Source organism: Pygocentrus nattereri, chromosome 21 (assembly GCF_015220715.1).
Source record: "Pygocentrus nattereri isolate fPygNat1 chromosome 21, fPygNat1.pri, whole genome shotgun sequence".
NCBI lineage: Eukaryota > Metazoa > Chordata > Actinopteri > Characiformes > Serrasalmidae > Pygocentrus > Pygocentrus nattereri.
In genome coordinates, this window is record NC_051231.1 from 10254356 (window position 1) to 10277889 (window position 23534).

General features: G+C 38.6%; 2 protein-coding genes across 4 annotated transcripts; one reads left to right on the forward strand and one right to left on the reverse strand.

The window, feature by feature from the left end:
- Nucleotides 1-47: 47 nt before the first annotated feature.
- tma7 (translation machinery associated 7 homolog) lies at nt 48-4221 on the forward strand. The gene is made up of 4 exons (XM_017725026.2): nt 48-186; nt 1649-1704; nt 1948-2035; nt 3649-4221. Exons 1-4 carry the CDS (start codon nt 171-173, stop codon nt 3681-3683), a joined length of 195 nt encoding a protein of 64 aa, XP_017580515.1. The 5' UTR covers nt 48-170; the 3' UTR covers nt 3684-4221.
- dnase1l4.1 (deoxyribonuclease 1 like 4, tandem duplicate 1) lies at nt 3778-23529 on the reverse strand. 3 transcript variants are annotated; one of them, XM_017725023.2, is made up of 10 exons: nt 23377-23529; nt 12556-12641; nt 12381-12469; nt 12207-12293; nt 9214-9326; nt 8511-8623; nt 7383-7540; nt 5814-5910; nt 4217-4283; nt 3778-4067 (listed from the first exon to the last, which is right to left on the reverse strand). In XM_017725023.2, exons 2-10 carry the CDS (start codon nt 12634-12636, stop codon nt 4045-4047), a joined length of 828 nt encoding a protein of 275 aa, XP_017580512.1. In that variant the 5' UTR covers nt 12637-12641; nt 23377-23529; the 3' UTR covers nt 3778-4044. The 3 variants fall into 3 exon arrangements, with proteins under 3 accessions (XP_017580512.1, XP_017580514.1, XP_017580513.1); XM_017725025.2 differs by having other exon boundaries at nt 4235-4283; nt 23377-23527; XM_017725024.2 differs by lacking the exon at nt 23377-23529 and adding an exon at nt 17894-17961.
- Nucleotides 23530-23534: the final 5 nt, after the last annotated feature.

Sequence of the window (23534 nt, forward strand, 5' to 3'; positions counted from 1 at the left end):
ATTCCGTTAGCAGTTACTGCTGCCCCATTTAAGGTGGCACGGACAATTCAAGAAACAAGCTGGCGAGGAACAAGCCAACTTAGACGCACATATCCGGTTCATAAAGCCGCCGAAAGGTCCTGAGGGAAGCTGCTCACGCATATCAGCCTATTTAGCTATAGCTAGCCAACATGTCGGGAAGAGAAGGTGGGTAGCATGGCTTATTTCACGCCAACGCTTGGAGCCTTGCAGCAGATTAACGAGTTTATTACATTATTTGCGGCCCGTTGATGCTCCTCAGTGGCGTGTTTGGAGTGTCTGTTTTAGCCAGAGTGCTGGGCGGCCACGCTCGGCTAGGCTAACATAAGCCAAGCTAAACTAAGCTGGGCGGGCTTTCAGATTATGCCGTTAGCGAAGACCTGGCGAGCTGTTTAAGGTGTTCTGAGTTAATGTTGTCAAAATTTTACAGGCTTATAAGTAACTAAAATTGGCCAAAGCCTAAAGAAGGGGCTGGGGAGCTGCTGTCGGCTTGAGTCTGCTAGTTTAAGTGCAGTGGTTACCAAGTAACGGTAACGTTACTAATTCGAGGGGTCTCTGCTCTGTTGTGAAACGGTGTAGGGTGTTAGGTTAAGTTTCCCTATATATATATATATATATATATATATATATATATATATATATATATATATATATATATATATATATATATATATATATATAGAGTTAGGTTAACCTATATAGCACATGGGAAACGTGAAGTACTGGGCAGTGTTGCTCAAATACACCATCACAGTATTTTTCAGGAATATCATGTCACATGATGATGCTCGTAAGTTAGGTTATATATCTAATGTGAAGCCGTTTTAGGTCCAGCCATACGCTGCATGACATCCTATCTAAACATTTAGTGCAGTGTCTGGGTGTTAAAGTCGCTATAAAACAACCATCATGATATGACACGGGCAGTTAGGTGGAATGTTTTGTCAACCATGCTAAAAGAGCAAAGCAGGTTTGGCCACCTACTATATTTGAATACCCCATAACAGCCTCCACTCTTCTGGAAAGGTTTTCCACAAGATTTTAGAGAATGTGTGAGGGAATATGTGCCCACTAATTAAACCAAGCGTTTGTAAGGTCATGGAACACATGTTGGATGAGAGAGTCTGGCTCACATTTGATGTTCCAGTTCATCCTGGGGGGTGTTCAGTGGTGTTGGTCAGGACACTGTGTTGGACACTGGAGTTCTTATACAACTAGTCAAGCCTTATTTTTGTGAGCGTCACTTTGTGTGCTGAAACAGGAAAGGGCCTTCACAATCACAAAGTTGGAAGCATATAATTGTCTAAAATGTCTTTGTATGCTTTAGCATTTAACATTGCCCTTAACTCGAAGTCTAAAAACAGACCCAGCCCATTATCCCTCCTCCACCAAACTTTAGAAAGGATGTTATTGTCCACATGCATGTGTACAGTGTAGCTGTTAAGTGCAGATTGTTCCTAATAGCAGGCCTTAGGTGATGATGATTCATGGCTTTCAATAGATAAACTTTGGCCTCTGCGGAAATTTCAGTCCCCTTTGTGCCTTTTCTTATCTAATTGCTGTTTGAACCGTATGATGTGAAGAGCTGCTGTGTGTGGATTTGGTCTGACTTATTTACTTACACATGCAGGAGGCAAGAAGAAACCCCTTAAGGCTCCCAAGAAACAGTCAAAGGACATGGATGAGGTGAGTTTAATAGTAATTAATTACAGAAGATACAAATAGTTTTGAATAAAATCTCTTGCAGTTAACGTACACTGAAAGTAAAGAACATTTTTGCCTTCTCCTGTAAAGATTTTTTTTCTTTGGACAGTGACAAATTATAAATTTGATGTAATTATTTCAGTAACCATGATTCACATCTGTCCAGTGTAGTAAAGTTTTGTCACATACAGTATTTTAATTTTCTCATGTATGTATTTTCCACAGGATGACATGGCCTTCAAACAGAAGCAGAAGGAGGAGCAGAAAGCTTTGGAGTCAATGAAAGCCAAAGCAGCTGGAAAAGGACCTTTAAGTATGTCATTTTCCAAGAAGAGAATTTGTGTTATTACACATTGTAGCATTAACATTGAATTGCACACAGTGACACTCTAGATGGCAGTATTGAGCTTGAGAAGCATTTCCAATGTCTCTGTCATTTCTTGTCCCTGGGCATTCTGGTAGGTATGTAGCTTTGCGCCCCCAAATTCAGTTCTTTAACTCAATTACAAATCCAGTAGCTCATCTTTTCCTGAAGACAGCTGACCAATCTTTCCACATCACATTGCCTCCGGCTGTATCAGCGTAACTGTCAAAGGCAGAAGCCACATTCAGCCCCTGGAAACCCTTCAACTATTATCACTAGCTACTAACAGAAGAGTCTCTTATTCCAGTAATGTCTTAATGGAACTGTTTACCCTTGTTTAATTTTAGTTTTTGGTGGACTTTTCAGCCACGCTGTGTCACGTTACATCCATGAGTTTATCGTCAAATTTGTTGGATGGTGTTAACAAGCACACCATCTTCTAACGATGGTCGTCCCCAGACGTTCATTATGAGATCACGTCTGGTCCCGCCAGACCAAGAGATAAGAGAATTAATTTATCTAATTTGTTTTGAGTTTTTGAAGGTTCAGATGGACCTGTTCATCAGATCTTTATTACCCCTTGTTGCGGTTGAAATCATTGGCAACAGGTAAATTTATCACATGAAAAGCATAGTGTTTTAGCTGGGATGGACCAGTGACATCACTCACTGTAAATAATTGTGGTATCAGAGGTATAGATGAAACTTTATTTCTTCTTGATTTTTTTCTGATCTGGTAAACATGTGGATCCACATTAGCTCTGCCAATGTATTTACTGAGTCAGATCAAGCAAAGTCAAGTAATGTAGAAAAGAAAAAGGAGTTTGTTTTTGTCGATCACTTAAATACAAAGTCTTTGTGGTTGTAAAGTAAGTCTGGTTGTAGGTTGTGAGGACCATCTGAATGCTTGAGGGTATATTTTTTTGGCTTCATGGTTGGGGACTCCATGAAAACACTGAAGTTCACTGTTTATCTGGAAATGCCGAAAATTGACATTAGAAAAGTAACATTTTTAGGCAGTGGATTATCCTTTTGTCAGTTTTTTTTTAAAATTTTATTTATTTTGGCTTGATGGTTTTCAGATAGATTTTGTGGCATCTTTATCCTCACCAGGATAGCAGTCGACCCTAATGGTTAATTTTTTTTCACATTCTTTTTATTGCTCCCATCTTGTTATTGTTTTGCTGTCTCAAGCCAACCAGAGGAGGATGTCTTCCACTCTTGGCATCTTGGTTCCTCTCAAGAATTCTTCCTCTTGCTTTGGAGTTTTTCCTTGCCACTGAAGCCCTTGGCTTGCTCGTTTGAGGCTTGGACCCGGACTTTCTGTATAGCTGCTGTGTGACTACGTCTTGTAAAAAGTGCTGTATAAATACATCTTGAATCTCCTTCAGATGGAGAACTATCTACACAGATAATAATTCGGTGTGAAATGTTTTTCTATAACCTGTATGCTGATGGTTGGGCATCAAGAGTAAACCTAACTTTCAAAACGAGGAGGAATCTTTGCCCACATGAAAGCATCTTTATTAACGGCCTTAACTCTGTCTCCGTTTCTGTTCACAGGTGGTGGTGGAATCAAAAAGTCTGGGAAGAAGTGATTTAGAAACATGAGCTACCAAACAAGCCGTTGTTCTATGCTCATCTGGGTCCACAGATACAAATGTACATGCAATAGCGTTTTTGATTACTTTGCCTCCCGCTTGTAAATTGAAATAACTGAAATAAAGGTTTGTAACTTACTGCTGTGTTTACATTTTGTCAACTGTGTCTGGGATCGACTCGCAACATATCCAAACAGCACAGGTAGAACAATTGAATACATGTACACTTGTATTAAAAAAATACAATTAAAAAGTTGTATTTAAAGCTCAAACATTTCATCCATCTTCAGAAACTGCTTCTGTTTTCCCCTCAGTGTCCAGCTCCAATGCAAGTGTTCCCTCCGTTTCCCATGGTATTCTATTTGTTGCGTTTGCCTGAGCCTGAAACAAGAGGGGATTTTATATATACATACTTTTTTCCTTTCTTTTTGTAATTTGTGATGTATTGGTTGACGACTCCTGAGTAGCATTATTGGGACAAAGTGTTTGTAATAGTCAGGCTGTACAAAATAAAGAGTTCCACTGCTTACTTTGACCAGAGGACTTGCCTTTTTTCAGTTCCACCTCCACGGGGTAGTGGTCACTCACTTTAAGCGCCTGTACAAATACATTACAGTAATTATTTCAAAAGACAAACAGTAGTGCTGAGAGGCACACAGATTTAAACGGGCCTGTATCTTAAAAGTGTAGCTTTCTTAACTCATTGTTTTAAACAAAAGGTTGAATATAGCATGCAAACATAGCCACAGTCCATCTGTGGAACCCAAACTGCAAATAAAAGCCAATCTGGAACAAATTCATGATGTCATGGAAAGGAATTTATGCAAATTTGCTTATTCAGCCAGTGTGTGAGAATGATCCAGCTCTAAGTGCGAAATACAGTATAGCCAATCAGAAAAGAGTTCATGTGCATATAGCAGTTTTAAAGGCACAGTAACAAACAAAATTACAAAAAGATAGTTACACCTATAGAAGGAAAAGTGGCCAGTAAAAAGTGGCTGTTTTGGTACAGAAACCCACTCAAAAGTCAAAATAAACTAATAATAATGCAGTAAAGTAGGTTGATGTGCTGTACTTTGAAATTCAAGAGTAGTATTGCAGTTGTGAATCTGAAGTGTGCATAGATTTGATCTTTTGATGTTTAGAAGTGAGTTTCTGAAATGTCTACATCAATGCAAAAATATGCATTGATGTAATTAAGTTTTAACCTGACATGAGCTCAAGTGCCAGACCACTGCAGGCATTACAGAGCATGATTTGTGTTTTTAGAAATCAGTTGCGTGGAAATCCTGAGACCTTAAAACCAGAATTAAATTCAGGTGTGTTTTAGAACTGAGGCTACTCTAATCACCACGGGCGCCACGGGTTTCCAAAAGGAACCGCCAGTAATCCCTGCGTATTGTTACTGACGTTTCTGAAACTCCTTCTACACCATTTGAAAAGTCCTGCTACTGTTTACATTATGTGAACATTTTGTGAAAACGTCAACAATGGAGCAATAGAAATTGTCTAAAATAAATCTTACATTACACTCTTAAAATGTGTGGTTCTTTAAGGGTTCTTCAGTAGAGAAAATGGTTCTATATAGAACCATGTACACTCAGAAGCCTTTGCATGATTAAAGGGTTCTTCAGATTGATGGAGTGTATGTTTTATATGGTCCCATATAGAACATTTTTGAAAAGGGTTCTATATAGCACCCAAAAGGGTTCTTCTATTGTTACAATGTCAAGCCTGTAACAATGGAAGAACCCTTTCAAAAATGTTCTATATGGAACCATATAAAATACACTCCCCATTAATATGATTTCACAATGAAAAGAGCCCTTTAATCATCCAAAGACTTCGTTGTGTACTTAACGTTCTATAAAGGACCAGGATACTTGAAGAACCATCTTTTTTAAGTGTGCACATTAATATACGTTCCAGTTAAGAATGTTACGTATGAGGTTTCCCCCTAAAAGTATTTGGGTACTTTAACCAAGTAACCACTGGTAAGTTCTGAAGCTGATATTTTGTTTCTGAATCCAATGAACTTAGTGCATTGTTAGGTATGGAACAAGTGTCCAAATACTTTGTGTGGGCCCTCTGTATTGAAAAAAGCTTTAAAAGTTACAGAGCACTTACATCAGCTTCAGTGAGTCCATATTCCTGCTGGAAGTTGAACGCTTTGGCAGAATTTGGCACAACAGCGTCTAGCAAGGCCTTTCCATACACCACAATCCTGCATGCATTTAGAGAAGAGATGCATGAATGCCAGTATGGCTCCTAATCTATATTACTATATATACACTACACTTTACTACACACACACACACACACACACACACACACACACACACACACACACACACACACACACACACACATATATATATATATATATATATATATATATATATATATATATATATATATATATATATATATATATATAGTATATATAGTATATATATATATATATATATAGTATAGTACTAGAGTAAACAAAGTGTAAACACTGTATTAGCAGCAAGTTCGTGCAAAACAGCATCAAAAGAGGAGAGTGTGTGTGTGTGTGTGCGTGCGTGTGTGTGTGATTGAGTGTAGAATGTGTGTGAGAGAGGGGGAGGTTTCACTTCAGTCCTTGTGAGTTTACAAACTTGATTGCTCACGGAACAAAGCTGTTACAGAGTCTGGCATTGATGGCATGGATGCTCCGGTACCTTCTGCCAGACGGAAGCAGTGAGAAGTCTGTGTGAGGGTTGGATGGGGTCGTCCACAATGCTGGTGGCTTTTTGGATGAGGCGTGTGGTGTAGATACTCATTGATTTCTAATTTCCAGAAGGGCCAACTGAGGCCTTAAATGTTTGTACTAGGTTAATATGTTTGGTAATATGTTTTTTAGGACCAACTAGGTTGGTTTAAAACTCAACAGTAGTTGATGAGCTGAAGAATAGAATTCATGATACCCAGAGCAGGTGTATGTATCAACCATAAGATTAAAACCACCTCCTTGTTTCTACGCTCATTGTCCATTTTATCAGCTCTACTTACCATATATGAGCACTTTGTAGTTCTCCAAGTGTCCCTGCTGCACTGAGAATAGTCCACCAACCAAAAGCTAACAGCATCCTGTGGGCAGCGTCCTGTGACCACTGCTCAAGGATTAGAGGATGACCAACACAAACTGTGCAGCAGCAGATGAGCTATCATCTCTGTCTTCACATCTACAAGGTGGACCAACAAGGTATGTGTTTCTAACAGACTGGACAGAGTGGACACAGTGTTTAAAAACTCCAGCAGCACTGCTGTGTCTGATCCACTCGTACCAGCGCAACACACACTAACACACCGCCGCCACATCAGTATCACTGCAGTGCTGAAGATGATCCACCACCCAAATAATATCTGCTCTGTGGGGGTCCTGACCACTGAAGAACAGGGTAACAAAGTATGCTGAGAAACCGATGGACTACAGTCTGTAATTGTGGAACTACAAAGTGCACCTATGTGGTCAGTGGAGCTGATAAAATGGACAATGAGTGTAAAAACAAGGAGGTGGTTATAATGTTATGCCTGACTGGTGTTTATTTAAGTATTTCACTCATAGAAATCAACAGTTAAACAGTCGTTCAGTCCAGACGTGGCTCAGTCTGTTTCTGGAAGTAATCCAGTATGTTTTAATCGATCCTTGTTAGATTATGACTGACGTACCTGTCGTAGGTGTTGTCATTCTTCAAGCGTGTCGTGGTGTCCACATCGTCAGATATCAGCCAGTGGAAGTTCTTGTCGGTGAAGATGCGAATTCCTTTCATCTCTTTTTTGGACACGTAACTGCCGTCGGCATTGAAGTCTCCCAAGATCATGATATTCTGAGTAAAGCAAGAACAACAGACGATACAGTCGACTATATAATTACTGGCAGCCTTGATAAAGATGGGTAGAAAGCCCGTGCTGCTGTTTATCTGATGGGGACAGTTTTGGTGGTCCATCATGTCGTCCGGGTGGTTGTTAGGAATCTTGTTTTCTCTGTAGCTTTTAATATCTTTTTGAGCTCTACACACTTAAAAAGATGGTTATTCATGGGTTCTTTAGTAGAGAAAATGGTTCTATACAGAACTGAACTGAACACTCAAAGAGCCCTTTGCCTGATTAAATGTGTTTTATAGGGTTCTATCTACATACTTGATGAAAAGGGTTTATTTAGCACCAAAAAGGGTTCTATTGTAAAAAGGTTCTTCACAATTCCACATCATTCAAAAAAACTGAAAGGTTCTTCAGGGAAACAAAAGTGGTATTACTACATTCTTTAAAAAAGATGGTTCTGCAAGGTTCTTTAGTAAAGAAAATGCATACTCAAAGAACCCGTGGCATGATTAAAGGTTCTTTGGACTGATGGAGAAAGTTTTGTATATGGTTCTACAAATAACCTTTTTGAGAAGGGTTCTATATAGCACCAAAAAGGGTTCTTTTATTTTTATGATCTTAAGCTGGTCATAATAGAAGAACCATTTTTGGTGCTGTATTGAACTCTTCTCAAAAAGGGTCTATAGAGAACTATCTACAGCACATTCTCCACCAGTCTGAAAAACCATTCCACCATACAAAGAACCATTCAGTCATGCAAGGGTTATTTGAGTGTGCATGGTTCTATATAGAACCATTTTCTTTTCTTAAAAACTGTTGAAAAACCATTTTTAAATGTGTAGTTTTGGCTTTTTTTTTGCCTTTCCTGCAAGTGCACAATCTTCTATCTAATCTCCTTAGAAAAGGTCTGATTTTGCAAATGATGAACTGTAAACTCTGCGCTATGTGGTCATTGATACGGTCAGTTTGACTTACTTCTGTTTTCCATTTGTCTTTTACCACCTGGGTCACGTCATAAAACTCGTCAATCTCTTTCTCTGAGGCTTCCGGCTTTGTGTGGACAGGAATCATGACCAGATCTTTCATCACTACAAACAAATTCACACATAAATCACATGTAGATTATAATGCAAGACCTCACAAGCTTCTCATACTGTATCTGATATTATGCAGCCTGTAGGACTGTCAGAGAACTTTAACAATGTCCTTTTAAGTCCTGTCAAGTCCTAAAGAGGCCTGCACTCTGTCACTGGGGCAATACCCCTCTTGTCACTGGCGTGGGAACACCTCAGTACCTTCAGTCAGGGAACATAACTGTACCATAGTCCATTGAAACAATATTTTCTAAGTTGTATTGACTCCACGCACCCCGTCTCATCTCCAGGCTTTTTATTTTATTGTTCTGTTTTAAAACGCTGGGTTATGAAAAGGTACAAATGTGAACTTACCACCTGAAAAAAATATTTAAGGTGCATAATTGAACCTTAGAACCACTGTTGTACCTTTGAGGGAACATTTATATTATTCATACCTTGATGAATCAAAAACGTTCCTGCACAGAACCTTCATTTCTATCAGTGTGGGCCAGAAAATGCTGTGTCGGTTTTCAACTATATGAAGAAATAGAGCCAGTTCCTAATGATGAGCCTCTTAACTGGCTCTTTCATCATTTTTTTACCTGTGTTAGGACAGGAGAAGCGCAGAATGTAGGGTTCTCTGTCAAAGGCATCTTCATCTCCAGGCTGGTTGTCCTCATACTGGTATGTTCCAGTCACTTTCGCCTCATCTTCCCTGCCATTGACAATACAAGCTTTGTATAACTCCAGTAAACCAACCATAAGAGACAGCTGCACTATTGAAATGAAAGGTTCTTGACTTAAACGTATGGTTCTAGGACAAAATACAATTGGTTAAAATAAAACTTCGAAAAGATTCTTCACAATTTCACATCATTCACAGAAAGTGAAAGTTTCTTCAGGGAAACAAGTGGTACAATTACACTCTTTAAAAAGATGGTTCTTCAAGGGTTCTTTAGTAAAGAAAATAGTTCTGTATAGAACCATGAACACCCAAATAACCCTTAGCATGATTAAAGGGTTCTTCAGATTAATGGACAACGTGTTGTATATGGTTTTATATGCAACCTCATTGAAAAGATATTTATATAGCACCAAAATGGGTTCTTCTATTTGTGACAATGTCAAGCTTGTAACAAGAGAAGAATAGAAAAAGTGGTTCTACTACCCTTTTAAAAACTCAAGGGTTTTTTAGTCAAGAAAACCATTAACGTTCAAGAAACCCTTTGCGTGATTAAAGAGTTCTTTAGATTCATGAAGACTGTGTTATATATGGTTCTGTATAGAAGCTTTTTAAAAAAAGTTCCGTATAGCACCAAAAAGTGTTTTGCTGTTGTTACGATGTCAAGCTTTAGCAATAGAAGGACGCTTTTGGGTGCTATATAGAACCTTTTTGAAAAAGAACCATCTATACAACCATCTACAGCACATTCTCCATCAATCTGAAGAACCATTTTATAATGTAAAGAACCCTTCTTAGCATGTTCATGGTTCTATATAGCACCAAAAAGGATTCTTCTGTTGTTACGATGTCAAGCTTGTAACAATAGAAGAAGTGGTTCTACTACAGTCTAAAACAAGATGGTTCTTCAAGGGTTAAGAGAAGAAAATGGTTCCATATAGAACCATGGAGACCAAGGTTCCAAATAGAACTTTTCTGAAAAGGGTTCTGTATAGCCCCAAAAAGGGTTCTGCTATTGTTACGATGTCAAGCTTCAGCAATAGAAGAACACTTTTGGGTGCCATATAAATTAAGTGACCCTTATTAGTCCCACAATGGGGAAATTTCACATCTGCATTTAACCCATCCGTGAAGTGAAACACCACATACACTCTAGTGAGCACACACACACACTAGGGGGCAGTGAGCACACTTGCTCGGAGCGGTGGGCGGCCCTATCTGCAGCGCCCGGGGAGCAGTTGGAGGTTAGGTGTCTTGCTCAAGGACACCTCAGTCATGTGCTGTCGGCTCTGGGGATCAAACCGGCGACCTTCCGGTCACGAGGCTGGTTCCCTAACCTCCAGCCCATGACTGCCCACCCTTTTCAAAAAGAATCATCTCCACACTCTCTTCATCAGTCTGAAGAACCCCTTCATGTTGCAGAAAACTCTTTAGTCATGCAAAAGGGTTCTTTGAGGGTTCATGGTTCTTTTTAGAACCACTTTTTACTAAAGAACCCTTGAAGAACCATCTTTTTTAAAGTGTAGTTGTACTACTTTTGTTTCCTCTAAAGAACCTTTCAGCTTCTATGAATGACATAAAAATCTTTTTAAGTGTGCAGCATTTGGCTCAAATATCGCACAAACAACGTGTTTTTTAGGATGTTTGGGTGTTTTTCAGGCTGGGTACCGCATGTGTCTCCAGAACTAAGGGGGGCTTTTCTAGCAAGCCGAGTGGCTCCTTTTATGGAAGCGCAGGACAGACACCATGTTGTGCATGATGAGCGTTCATTTTCCAGCCAGTGACCGTTCTCCTCCTTTATAATGTTTCTGGTTAAGCACACCTGATTCATCTCTTAGGAAGTCATATTCTCGTGTTTCGTGTGATGTAACACTGTATAGTCACTACCATTTTGAGGACCGAATCAGGGAGTGATTGTGCTACCGCAATGCCTTCAATTAGCTGTGCTTTTTGAGTGATTCACCTGTAAGACCTAAGAAGCTGAGAAAGACGAGAGACTATACAGACCTTTAATTCACTGTTTTAAAACTCCAAGCTTGGAGCTCCTGCACTGTATAGTGTAGGGTTTTTCTACTGCTCACACCTCGTTCAGCTCAAGAAGGGATTAATTAGCTAATATCAGGTATTTTAATCAGGGAAATTATTAATCACATTAATGCAGTGCAGGAGTTGCAGGACTGGAGCTGGGAGCTCTGCACTAACTACACTAGCAAACTTCCAAAATCACGTCTGTCAAAACACGACGTAGTTTTCCATTCCAATGTCATTTAAACCTCCAGAAACAGAGACGTGAAGTTGTGCCGGCTGTTTGCTGCTCCGTTAGCCAGACGACAGTTTATCCCTCGGCTGATAACATTAGCTAAAGCTTTCTAAAGGCCGGCATTTTTCACACCTGTGTTAATTGGCTGATATGTTTTTTTCTCCTCTTTATGCAACACTATGAGATCCTTTACCCACGCTGATGTAAAGAGCCATTGGGCTTTTGTGCTTTTAAATGCTTTGAGAGACTCTCCAGAATAGAGAGCGGGAATAGTAAGAGGTAAATATAAATGTCAGGAAAACACAAATTTGTTAGCTTTTTGCCAGTTTGAGCGGGACCAGGAGATCAGAAACTGTACAAGGATCTCAGCCTATTTTACCCAATTTGTCAAGGTCACGTTTTGTCTCTTCCAAAGTAAGATGAGTAAAGCCAGAAATTCCATCCCAGATATGGTGGCCACAACAGAAAAATCACACGACTGAAACCCCAGGATATGAACTGGTTTCAGAGCATTAGTAGCAAAACACTACGCTCTGTAGAGCTGGGGCCTGCAAGGAACCTGAGTTTGACACAACTGTTCTAGATGGAGCTAACATTGTGCAACAGCAAGGTGTTTCTATGAAAGTGGCCATGGAATATAATGTTTTTTTTACCTGTAAAGGAAGACATACTGCTCCTTGTACACGGTTCTTCCCAGACGTTTGCTGATCTTCAGGCTGAAAGGACGCTTCGGGTTGTTCCTGTCAAAAGAAGTTTCAATCAAATTCTTTCCCACCATTCCAGTTCAGAATCACGTTAGCTGTGAAAGATCAACGTGCTTCACCTACTTATTTAGCTCCTTCAGAAAAGTGTCAACAGTTGTCCCACTTCCATCCACCACCTCCAGGATGATGACGATGTCATAGCGCGACACTATCTGAAAGAAGAAAGAGAGCAATTAATAAATATCATTTAATCTTCAAACTCCTTCACTATGTTCGTTAACAGTGCATATGTGTTTACCTTAACGAGAGTCGACAGAACAGCTGGATCTGACAGTTTCCTCTTCCCGAATTTCTGAATGTTGAAGGAAGCTATCTTCATGATGCCTGCATGACGAATCAAAACACTATTAGGTCAATACTAGGAGGTCATTCAGAAAAGCTCTTTTAGATTTCAAATGTTTAACCTCAGTTCTTTTTCATCAGGGCTGGCCTGTCTGGACTCACCCCTCTCACACATCAGGAGAACAAACATTTTTATACTGTATATAGTCATGTGCAAAAGTCTGGTTACAAATTTTGTAAATTTTCTAAGTGAAGATACGTTCATAGACCTAAGTATGGAATTTTTCTGCGAGTGTTAGCTTAAAAACACAGGCCATATTTTATGTTTTGATTTTTTTTCAAATGTGTTAAAGTAAATACACATACTTGTGCATTAAAATGAGCAGAAGTGTGTTAGCATGGACGTGTTATCTGAATCACAGGTGCCCAAACTCCCTAAATTTTTATTTTCCTGTTAAATTGCATTTTTGGAGCTTTTTACTAACAAAAAAGAGAGAAATGCTGTACAGTGCATTTTTAAAAACTCAGTATGAAGCCATTAATCAAAAAATAATACAAGGTTTCAGCTTGAAAAAGTAAGTAAATGTGGTCAACAAACTCAAAAGGATTGACTGGATTTATAATTGTAAGTTTACAATTTGTAATTGTAAGTTAACACATTAATAATCTGTTTTTTAAATTCTCTTAGCTTATTATATGAACTTTTATTAATTGAACTTTTAATTTAGATTTTACAGTTACCTTCTATATTTGTATTGTTTTGATCATAAACCTTGCACTTTGACTTCCTAAAACAAAACATTTGTGCCCACCGTTTTCAACCTTCTGTGTTTGTTTGTTAGATTTGGCTTGTTTATGTTGCTTTTCTTGAGATACACACAGAGATCTGCTATTTGATGTTTTTGAAGCTAATTATATATCTAAATTATACGTCTAAAATTTCACATTAAATAATTGCTAAATCCCAGAATCAACTGAGAATATTTTCTCAAACTGTCATTTTAAAATGATACATCCTCTCACAGAATTACACGCAAACAACATTTCTGGGTATGTAAAGTTTGATATGTGAGTTTTTCTCATGAAACATTAACGCACATGACTGAAGTAAATGAAATTCTATTGATTTTCTGGAACTTTTAAAATGTATTTATTTATTTATTTGTATTTTAATGTTTCAATTTTAACTTTTACATGTTTAACGTAAAGGCTTGGAAATTGGAAAATGTCACACAAGTGTTTTCTCAGTAAAGCATGTGTGAACTGTGTGAATATGTGGACGCATTTCTAAAATGATGTGTGAGGTATGTGAGAAGAGACTTATTTGACTGTAACAAACAAGAAATGCAGTCACATTTTTAGCTGTGCATCCAGGCAGAGAGCTTTATCCACTTAAAGCGAAAATTGAATCTTGTTAGTATCGACTGTCCTGCTTTAAACAGGATCCTTAGGCATGTTTTTAAAGGTAGCAGCATAAAAACACAAAAAGACCTTAATCAGCGCTCCATAGAACGATCCTCTCAGAGCGTGACGTATGTAAATACTCTCAACGGCACAAATGGTCTGACCAAGAGTGGAAAAACAAGTCCAAGCACATTCTACTGTTTACTGTTATAGCCATCTTAACTAACCACAATGATACTCATTCTTCAGCGATAAAACATAAAAAAGCTGATGAACCAGCATGAGACCACAGTGGCTCCAGTGCTAAACTAAGACAGAATAATCATGTAAATACTTTAGCAGTGCTATAAGTGGGATTTAGAAACAAGTGGAAACAAGACTGAAAGACTCCTGTCAGTCTCACTTCAGACAATAATGTTCAATTCATGTCTGTCTTTCTTGAGAAACCAGTTCCTGGAGATCAGAAGTCACCGGTCTTGTCCACAAAGCGCTGGCATGGCTGCAGGTTTTCACTGTAATCAAGCAGAAGCTCAGCTGATTCCACTTTTAATCAGTTTGTCTCATTCAAACAATGAATTAGTCATATGGGGTTCCTGCTGGGTTGGAATGAAAACCTGCCACCACATTGGCCCTTTCTAGACAAGACTGGGGACCACCTGCTATAAATGTTCACACTTTAAAAGGGAAGTTCCACTGATTTTGTCAAAACCTCTATATACTTGAGATGTAAACAGAGTCAATCAGAGTGATTCGGTGTGAAATGCTCTGTTCTGGTGAAACACACAGAGTTATTAACAGTTATGGTGGTAGGAACCAGACATCCAACTCTGAAAGCTCCCTTACAGAACATTATTAATAATTATGAAATAGTTAAAAATGCAAAGCCTAAAGCCTGAGGCATTGTTTGATGGAAGCTTTTGGCCTAAAATGTTGTACTTAAAATATCAACAAACATGGAATTTGACGATGGGTGTTTTTTTTTTAGATTTACGGCTATTACATGTGAAAGAACATAAAATTCTCTGGTGGCTCTGGATAGTAAATAAAATGGCTATATTTGTGTTGTAGACATCATGACCCCTGATTCCTATCATCACCACTGTAAAGAAATCTGTAATCAGTAAGTCAGTAAGTCACAAAGGACCTGTTTACACCTTGCATCAACATGTGTTTTGAGTGATCAGATCATGTTCAGACTGACCACATGAAAGGCAGGTGCAAACTCAGCCCCAGGATGCACTGTGATTGGATTACAATCGGATCACTCAAACCACATTCAAAGGTGATCAGAGACACATCGTCACCACATTAAATACAGTGTAAATGGGTTTTTACAGTTATGTGAGGGGACTGAACAGTGAAGTAAAAGATGGAGGCTACACAGAGCTGGAGTCAGCCCCCAAACCAAGAGCCCTCTTGCACTCTGGACTGATGAAAGTGTCTAAGCCAAGCCTGTTGTAGTGTAAATCGAATCCAACCTCCAGTTTGTCCAGATACAATCCAGACACAAAGCACATGTTAATTCCTGGTGTAAACAAACACTGAGTTTCTCTATAACAGAGCATTTTACATTAAACCACCTGCAGAAGTTTAGAAAAATGTGTAATTCCCTGAAAGTCTTCACACTCATGACTACAAAACGTGCATAGTAGGTACTGCATGATTCGTGGCAGTGAATTACAGCATTAAAATAAATAACTGAACTGAATTTACTTGATTCAAATGTGTGAACTGGCTTCTCATGAATAAAATATGTTACATCAACATAATTATTATGTGTAAGTACTTCATTAAGTTACTTAAATTAGAGAAGGGTGTCAAACTCAATGGGACCAGCTGTGTTTTGTATTTTGCCATGACCTGAATGGGTTGTTTATTCAAAATATGCCAAAACTGCAATAGCAAAATAGTCATTAAATTAAAAACTTATTCAAAATACTTAATAATAAAATAAATAAAAAGAAATTGTTGTAGGTAGTCTTTTCTTTTTGTATAACCGCTGGCCCACAGATCACTGCTGGGGGAGAGGGATAAATGCACACTATCTTGCAGGGCATCCTGGGGACTGTAGTGCATCTCAGGATGAAGCGGGTTAATGGGCCTAACTTGGCCTTGTGTATGACACATGGGAATTAAAGCAACCTATTTCCTGGGCCTCAAAGGGTTTAACATAATAAATTTTAATTGGACTAGGAGGGAGACGCTGTCCTCATCCCCCCCCCCCCCCCCCCTCCACCCCACCACTATCAGATAATGTAAGGTTCGAGACAAACAAGCTGCACTTTGTTAGTTCATTACAGTATCAGTTTGCTGTACTGAGAGTGATTAAACTTCAAGAGAACAGTTCTCTCACTTATGCACTCTTTACTAATTAGAGTTGTAATTGAATCCAGGTCCAAGCGCAAGTCTTGACTTGCAAAACTTCTTTACCCATAATACTTAACACTTGTTAACCAACAGGGGCTTCGCCTGGCTTGGGCCTCAGGGGCTTTAGGCCAGGATATACTTTAACCACACCCTAAACCCTCACCCACTCCTCAAAATAGAGAGGATAATAGAAAGAGATAGAGAAAGAGAGACAAAGAGTGTGTGAGAGAGGAAAAAAGAGTGCATTTGCATTAAAAAGTGCAAGGGGTTGAGTGTGAGTACCTGAAATTCTGCAAAAAAGGCAAATCTACTGCCCTGTAAATAAAAGTAATGATTTTAACTTAAAAACGAAGTTTTTCAGTTTTTGAGATAATATGAAAACACCCATAGTCCTATATATTGTGTGTAATTTTCATGATGAATGGACCAAAACAAACAACATAAAACTACCTGGAAAAAAAGTCTGGTTCCATTGACTTCTATTAAAAGTAGAGTATGTTTTTACCTTCTCCTGTAAAGTTACAATTTTGGAGATATGAGGTTTCAATCCGACAGCAGCGATGTGTAAAATATATAACCAAGTAAAAACAAAATGTACAAAACATCGCAGAGCCCTGCAGACCAATATATGCACTTTTAGAAATGAAGGTTCTGTGCAGGTACATTTTTCATTCATCAAGGTGCAGACAAGGTAAATGTTCCTTCAAAGGTACAGCAGTGATTTTAAGGTCCAATTCTGAACCTTACAAACTTTTTCCAGGTTAAAAGTATATATTTGTACCTTTTCATAACTGAATGTTTTAAAACGGAGCAATAAAATAAAAAGCCTGGAGACGAGACAGGGTGTGTGGAAAATTTCAATGGATTATGTTCTCTGACTAAAGGTACTAAGTTAGGGTGGAGATGTGTAGAAGAAACTGATGTTGAGATAGAGGAAACCTGCAGAGCATTCTAACAATCACATTAGTGAAACATCAGTTTTTGTCACACTTTTGTCAAACTGTACTGGTTAACAGGCATGTTGGGCTAAGCCAACCCACCTGTTTACTAGTACAGTTAACCCCTTAAATGGCCAGGGCCCACCAAAGTTTTATTACACTCTTCTATAACATAAGAATAGCTCAACCAGCTTGCATGGAAGTCCCTGTAGTTACTGAATAATAAGCCTTAGTATGTAATAAGACTGGAATTTTAAGGGGTTCAAATTTAAAAGAATAACATGCTACACTGCAGTGACATTACACCCCTATTTGGGTTCAAAACAGGCTAAAACATGTTCAGGAAGTTTGTTTCTGCAAGGCGTCAGCCAGAGGACTTGGATTTTATGGGCTTTTGTCTTTTAAGCCTGCTGGGAATGTATTATATTACAAATGGTCCCAACCAAAGCTTTGAAGTCTCAGTGAACTGAATAAATAACTTAAAAATGGATCAGTTCAGTGATTCTAGGCTAAAAAAACAAGAATTTACTTACAAACTTACAAACTAGACAACCAAGAAAACAATTGGGAAAATGCATCACTTACTTCTGAAGTTGTAAGATATACGACAGGAAGCGATCTGAGGGACGTCGAAAGGGCCTGTTGTGACACAGTGAGCTCAACCGACATAACATATAGAGTGAACCTGCCCTCTGATTGGCCAGTTTACAGCTGTCACTCAGGCACAGCCTCAACTTGGCCCAGCCCCAAACATGAGCCCCAGCCACAACAAATGAAACCAGTCCCTCCCAGGAGACACGTTCTCGTGGTCTGTTTGTGCAATGCAGATAGAGCCACGCCTACAACCAGATCTCCCACAAGGCACATACATTTAAGGTTTAAATTGAAGGTTTTAAATTTAAGCTGCCAAGTTCTTAGGAACACGGGAAAGACTGAGAAAAAACAGGAATGACGAGACAACAGAAAACATCGGAAGCTTCATTGCTGGACCATTTGAAGGCCACGATCAAACTCAACAAAATCTTCACTGTTTATAAGAGCTGACCATTACACTCAGAGTTTGCTGATTAGGCCTCAGATCCAGCATCTGATAGCACTTCCTTTTGCTAAAGCTTTCACAATCTAGACTATTCAGCCTCATCAATGTAAGACTCATGTTTCTGTTCTTAAACTTCAACAGGAATGTATTACAAGGATGACACAACCAGAGGTGGGGTCAACAAGTATGTTGACGCAGTGAGATAATGACTTACACAGACACAGAAATAGCCAAACACAAAACAAATGAAAACAGAAAGCGTGCAGACGCAGGCTCAAAAATTCTCTTCCGCTAATGAGTTCCCTGGACAACTATCAGAGTACGTCCAGCATCTGTCAGCACACATACTGAGGCTTATTAGAACATCTAATGGTCATTACTCTTCTCTTTTGGGATCCTTAAGGTATACAGTAAGCAATACATACATTCCATATTCATCAAGGTACAAACAATATAAATGTTTCCTCAAAGGTACAACAGTGGTTTCAGTTGTGCACATTAAATCATTTTTTTCCAGATGAAAAGTTTATATTTTGTGCCTTTCCATAACATAATGTTTTAAAAACAGAACAATAAAGCCTGGAGATGAGACGGTGTGTGTGGAGTCAATAAAACTATAATAATAATATTAATAAATGATGGTACAATTATGTTTCCTGGCTAAAAGTACATCTGGGGGTACATGCGGGTCCTGCCGCAGTGACAGTTCAGTATTAATTCCATAATATCTGTTTGAATCAAACCAGCTGTTGTTGTTACTGTGCCTTTAAGGCCGACATATGTAAATTATCCTTGTTCTGTTTGGCTGTGCCTCGTTCAAAAAGCTGTCTGGTCTGAAACACTCCTTATAACTTCAGTGTGATATGAATGGGAGGGGCTAAACTCCATAGACTGAGCAGCTGGATCCATGTCAATGAGCTTTTATGATGTCACAAGAACGATGGCTTCAAAAAGGGGTAGTTTTGCAGCTTCTTTACAGATATGGACTGTATGGTGGAGTGTGAGTGGTATGTTTTAAAACATTAGCAATGTTTACATATTGTCTCAAACATGATCTTTACAGACACTATTGTTTAAAAAGCCATACACAGTTGTTCCTAAAATGGGCCCTTTAATGACTAAAGAGTACCTGAATAAAAAGTAGATATGCTCATTAATATACTTGAACAAAAGTGAAGGTAATATATTTTGAAAATACTTTAAAAAGGACAAATGAATACACAAAAGTCCTTGTCCTTGTTTTTTTCACTCAGTGGCCATATGGCAGCCATTTCCAGCCATACAAGACCAGGCTATAGGGCTATACAAGACCAGGCCTATTTTTTGAAAGGGTGATGGTCTCTTTTACTTGAATTTTTATTAATATTCCAGCCAGAGACCCGTCTCCTCCTATATATTGTCTCTGTCACAGCCCTGTTCCAGACACAAATACGATGGATGGTAACATAATACACATGTCAAGACATCCAGGCACACCATTTGTAATGTATTACAGCTGTCACAAGTGATGTATGACTCAGAAGTGTCTCCGCTCCTCCAGTTTGCCAAAAGTCATTTCTCTCCTGAGCTGAATATAAGGCTGAATGGTCAACACACACAGAATTAAATCAATAAAGGAATTATGTGGATTAAACTAAACCACAAAGACTTTAGTCCTTACTCATTTTTGTACACTTTATTTGGAATAGCATATATCATTCATATATATATATATATATATATATATATATATATACACAAACATATACATATATAGATAGATCAATAGATAGATAGGTGCTCAATATGAACCTCCTCCAGCTGTACAGACAACATTAACGCCATAGTCAAATTCATCCCATACTCGATTGAGCATGTCAGGTGTCACTGCACTCACAGCTTTTTCAGTGCGATTTTGGCAAACATCCAATTTTGTGGAACCAACGACGGCACTCTGATAAACTGTTGGAGGTCTGTTACACAGTCATGATGGATTTACTCATATTGAAATGCAGAATGCAAAACTTTCTGCTCGGGGGTCTCCATCTCCTCACACACTGAAGGGAGTCCTTCCAGTGACAGTCAGAAACTTTATATCCCCCTCTTTCAATTGGTGAATGTGATTGGTTCCCAGGCACCGTATGATTGTAAAAATATGGTGCATTGAAATCGAATGAATCGCTTGGAATCCCCGTGTATATGCATCTACTTTTTTGTTAACTATTTTGTAAGTATTTTGGATATAAATAGCTTTTGAAAAGAATCACAGGTAATGCATTTTGTTTCTTTAATAGGTGGTATTTCTTGATGAGTAATAGCCATGAATATAATTTTAAAAAATCTTGAAAGGTCAGATTTTAGTGGTTTGGTCAGTGGTGTTGCAGTCAGCAGCTCTACTGCTTCAGTGATGTTGTTCAATATAGCAAACTACATTTGTCCATACGCGGTAGACTGACTCAGAAATGTCAGTATGAAGAGTCTGGACATGCTTAAGCATGAATAACTGACACTTTGTTATTGTTTTTCATAGCTCTCCACATCTGCAGTCTGGATTGAAGGCAACATGTACTTGCCCACATTTTTAAAAACAAAAGTGCTAAAACAGGTTCTCTAGAGTGATGCTATGAGGAACCACTTTACATTACAGAAACGTAAAACATATAAATTAAAACCATTTTTTTCAATATTGCAGCTATTAGTTAGATAAACACCATCATAAGTACAAACAACTATTTTTTTACATTTAAATTTTACAGAGTACTTTTTAAACAGACAATGACAAATGAGAAAATATTGCAAAAAAGAATACAGAGAAAAGGTGTATGACTAAATAAAAGACTAACTAAACATCTTATTTGCCTAAGTACACCGATCAGGCATAACATTATGACCACCTCCTTGTTTCTATGCTCATTGTCCATTTTATCAGTTCCACTTACTGTATATGTGTACTTTGTAGTTCTACAATTACAGACTGTAGTCCATCTGTTTCTCTGAATAACTTGTCACCCTATTCTTCAATGGTCAGGACCCCCACAGAGCAGGTACTACTTGGGTGGAGGATCATTCTCAGCACTGCAGTAACACTAACATGGTAGTGGTGTGTTAGTGTGTATTGTGCTGGTCTGAGTGGGTCAGACACAGCGGTGCTGCTGGAGTTTTTAAACGCCTCAATGTCACTGCTGGACTGAGAATAGTCCACCAACCAAAAATATCCAGCCAACAGCGTCGTGTGGGCAGCATCCTGTGTCCACTAATGAAGGACCAGACGAACACAAACACACTGTGCAGCAGCAGATGAGCTATTGGCTCTGACTTTACATCTACAAAGTGGACTAACAAGGTAGGAGTGTCTAATAGAGTGGACAGTGAGTGGACACAGTATTTAAAAACTCCAGCAGCACTGCTGAGTCTGATCCACTTGTACCAGCACAACACACACTAACACACCACCACCACGTCAGTGTTACTGCAGTGCTGAGAATGATTCAGCATCCAAATAGTACCTGCTCTGTGAGGGTCCATGGGGTTCCTGACCACTGAATAACACGGTAAAAGGGGGCTAACAAAGTATGCAGAGAAACAGACGGACTACAGTCTGTAACTGTAGAACTACAAAGTGCACATATACAGTAAGTGGAGCTGATAAAATGGACAATGAGTATAAAAAATCATAATGTTATGCCTGATCGGTGTATTTTTCTGGTGAGAGAATGACTGCAGCAATACTAAAAGATGTATGATTGGTCTCTTTCTCAGTCTAAAATAACATTATAAACCTCAATAATAGTAGACGCTGTCATCAGTGTAACAGAAATTCACAAAAAGGAAGTGAAATTTGTTAGACTTCTTCTCTTTTTGTATCCTTTTGGTCTAAAATTGAAATGCTAAAGCTCCAGAGTCACAAAGCAGTACAGATGCTGCCAAAGAAGAAATTAATCAATCTCTATTCTTCTCTTTCTCACTCTTTTTGGTCTAAAATAAAATGATAAACCTTAAAGGTAGGACCGATTGCAAAGTAGTACAGATGGTATCACCAACCCTCACATGAATTAAACATAATGTCATGTCATATTTGTCTATTTTTGAATCCTTTTGGTACAACATAAAATAATAAACTTCTATGTCAGAGGTGCAACCAATCAAAAAGTAGTACAGATGCTGTCAACGATGTAACAATTACATAAAAAAGAATTTGAAGCTTGTTAGACTACATTTGGATGCTTTTGGTCTACAATAAAATAATAAAGCAAACGTCAGAGGTGTGACCAAATGAATGTAGCACAGATCTTGTCACTGGTGTAACAGCATCACCCACAAAAAAGAACTGAAGTCTATTATGCTCTGTTTTATTTTTAGATCCTCAATAAAATCATAAAGCTAAAAGTCAGAGGTGTGACCAAATTAACGCAGTACAAACCCTGTCACCAATGTAACAGCATTACACAAAAAAAGTCTAGATTTTGTTCTCTTTTTGGATCCTTTTGGCCTACAATGAAATAATAAAGCTACAAGTCAGAGGTGTGACTAAATGAAAGCAGTAAAGATCCAGTCACTAGTGTAACTACTGTAACAGCATTATGCAGAAAAATTGAAGTCTATTAAGCTCTCGTCTTTTCTGAGCTTTTTGGTCTACAACAAAATCAGAAAGCTAGACGTCAGAGGTGTGACCCATTTAAAGGAGTATAGATCCTGTCACCGGTGTCACTGCAATACACGAAAAGTCTAATAGGCTCAGTTCTCATTTTGGATCCTTTGGGTCTAAAATAAAACAATTTAATGTAGCAAAGCGGTGCAGATGCTGTCATCAGTGTAACAGCAACACACAAAACAAGTAACTGCAGTTTGTTGTATTCTATTCATCTCAGTGTAGATGCAGTCATTGGAGTAACAGAATGAAATTACGTATAAGAAAGTAATCAGGATCTAAATGTAAATGACTGAAATGTGCCTGAATAAGATGTTAATTCCTTTCCTCACTGATCCCCTGAGTAAAAGTAAAAATGTTCTCAAATCCATCAAAGTGTTTAAGGGACTAGGTCCTACCCACCTCCGCCGTGTCCGTGAAGACGATTCTGTCACTGTTAAGCAAGCATTCAACAAAACAGCTCTGATGCAATAACTTCCTCAACCGAGGCTTTGCTGATGTTGTGATAGTACACACTCCCTGCCGTCCACCCAACAGCTTTATGATAGAAGAACCTCAAT

Bases quoted from the DNA above. Each gene is read 5' to 3' on its own strand.
- tma7 (XM_017725026.2), top strand. The intron at 1,705-1,947 runs GTGAGTTTAATA...TATTTTCCACAG, and splicing joins AGTCAAAGGACATGGATGAG to GATGACATGGCCTTCAAACA. The intron at 2,036-3,648 runs GTATGTCATTTT...TTCTGTTCACAG, and splicing joins AGCTGGAAAAGGACCTTTAA to GTGGTGGTGGAATCAAAAAG.
- dnase1l4.1 (XM_017725023.2), bottom strand. From the start codon at position 12,636: ATGAAGATAGCTTCCTTCAACATTCAGAAATTCGGGAAGAGGAAACTG. The intron at 7,541-8,510 runs GTAAGTCAAACT...TGCTTTACTCAG, and splicing joins AAGACAAATGGAAAACAGAA to AATATCATGATCTTGGGAGA. The intron at 4,068-4,216 runs GTAAGCAGTGGA...CTCTTGTTTCAG, and splicing joins AGGCAAGTCCTCTGGTCAAA to GCTCAGGCAAACGCAACAAA.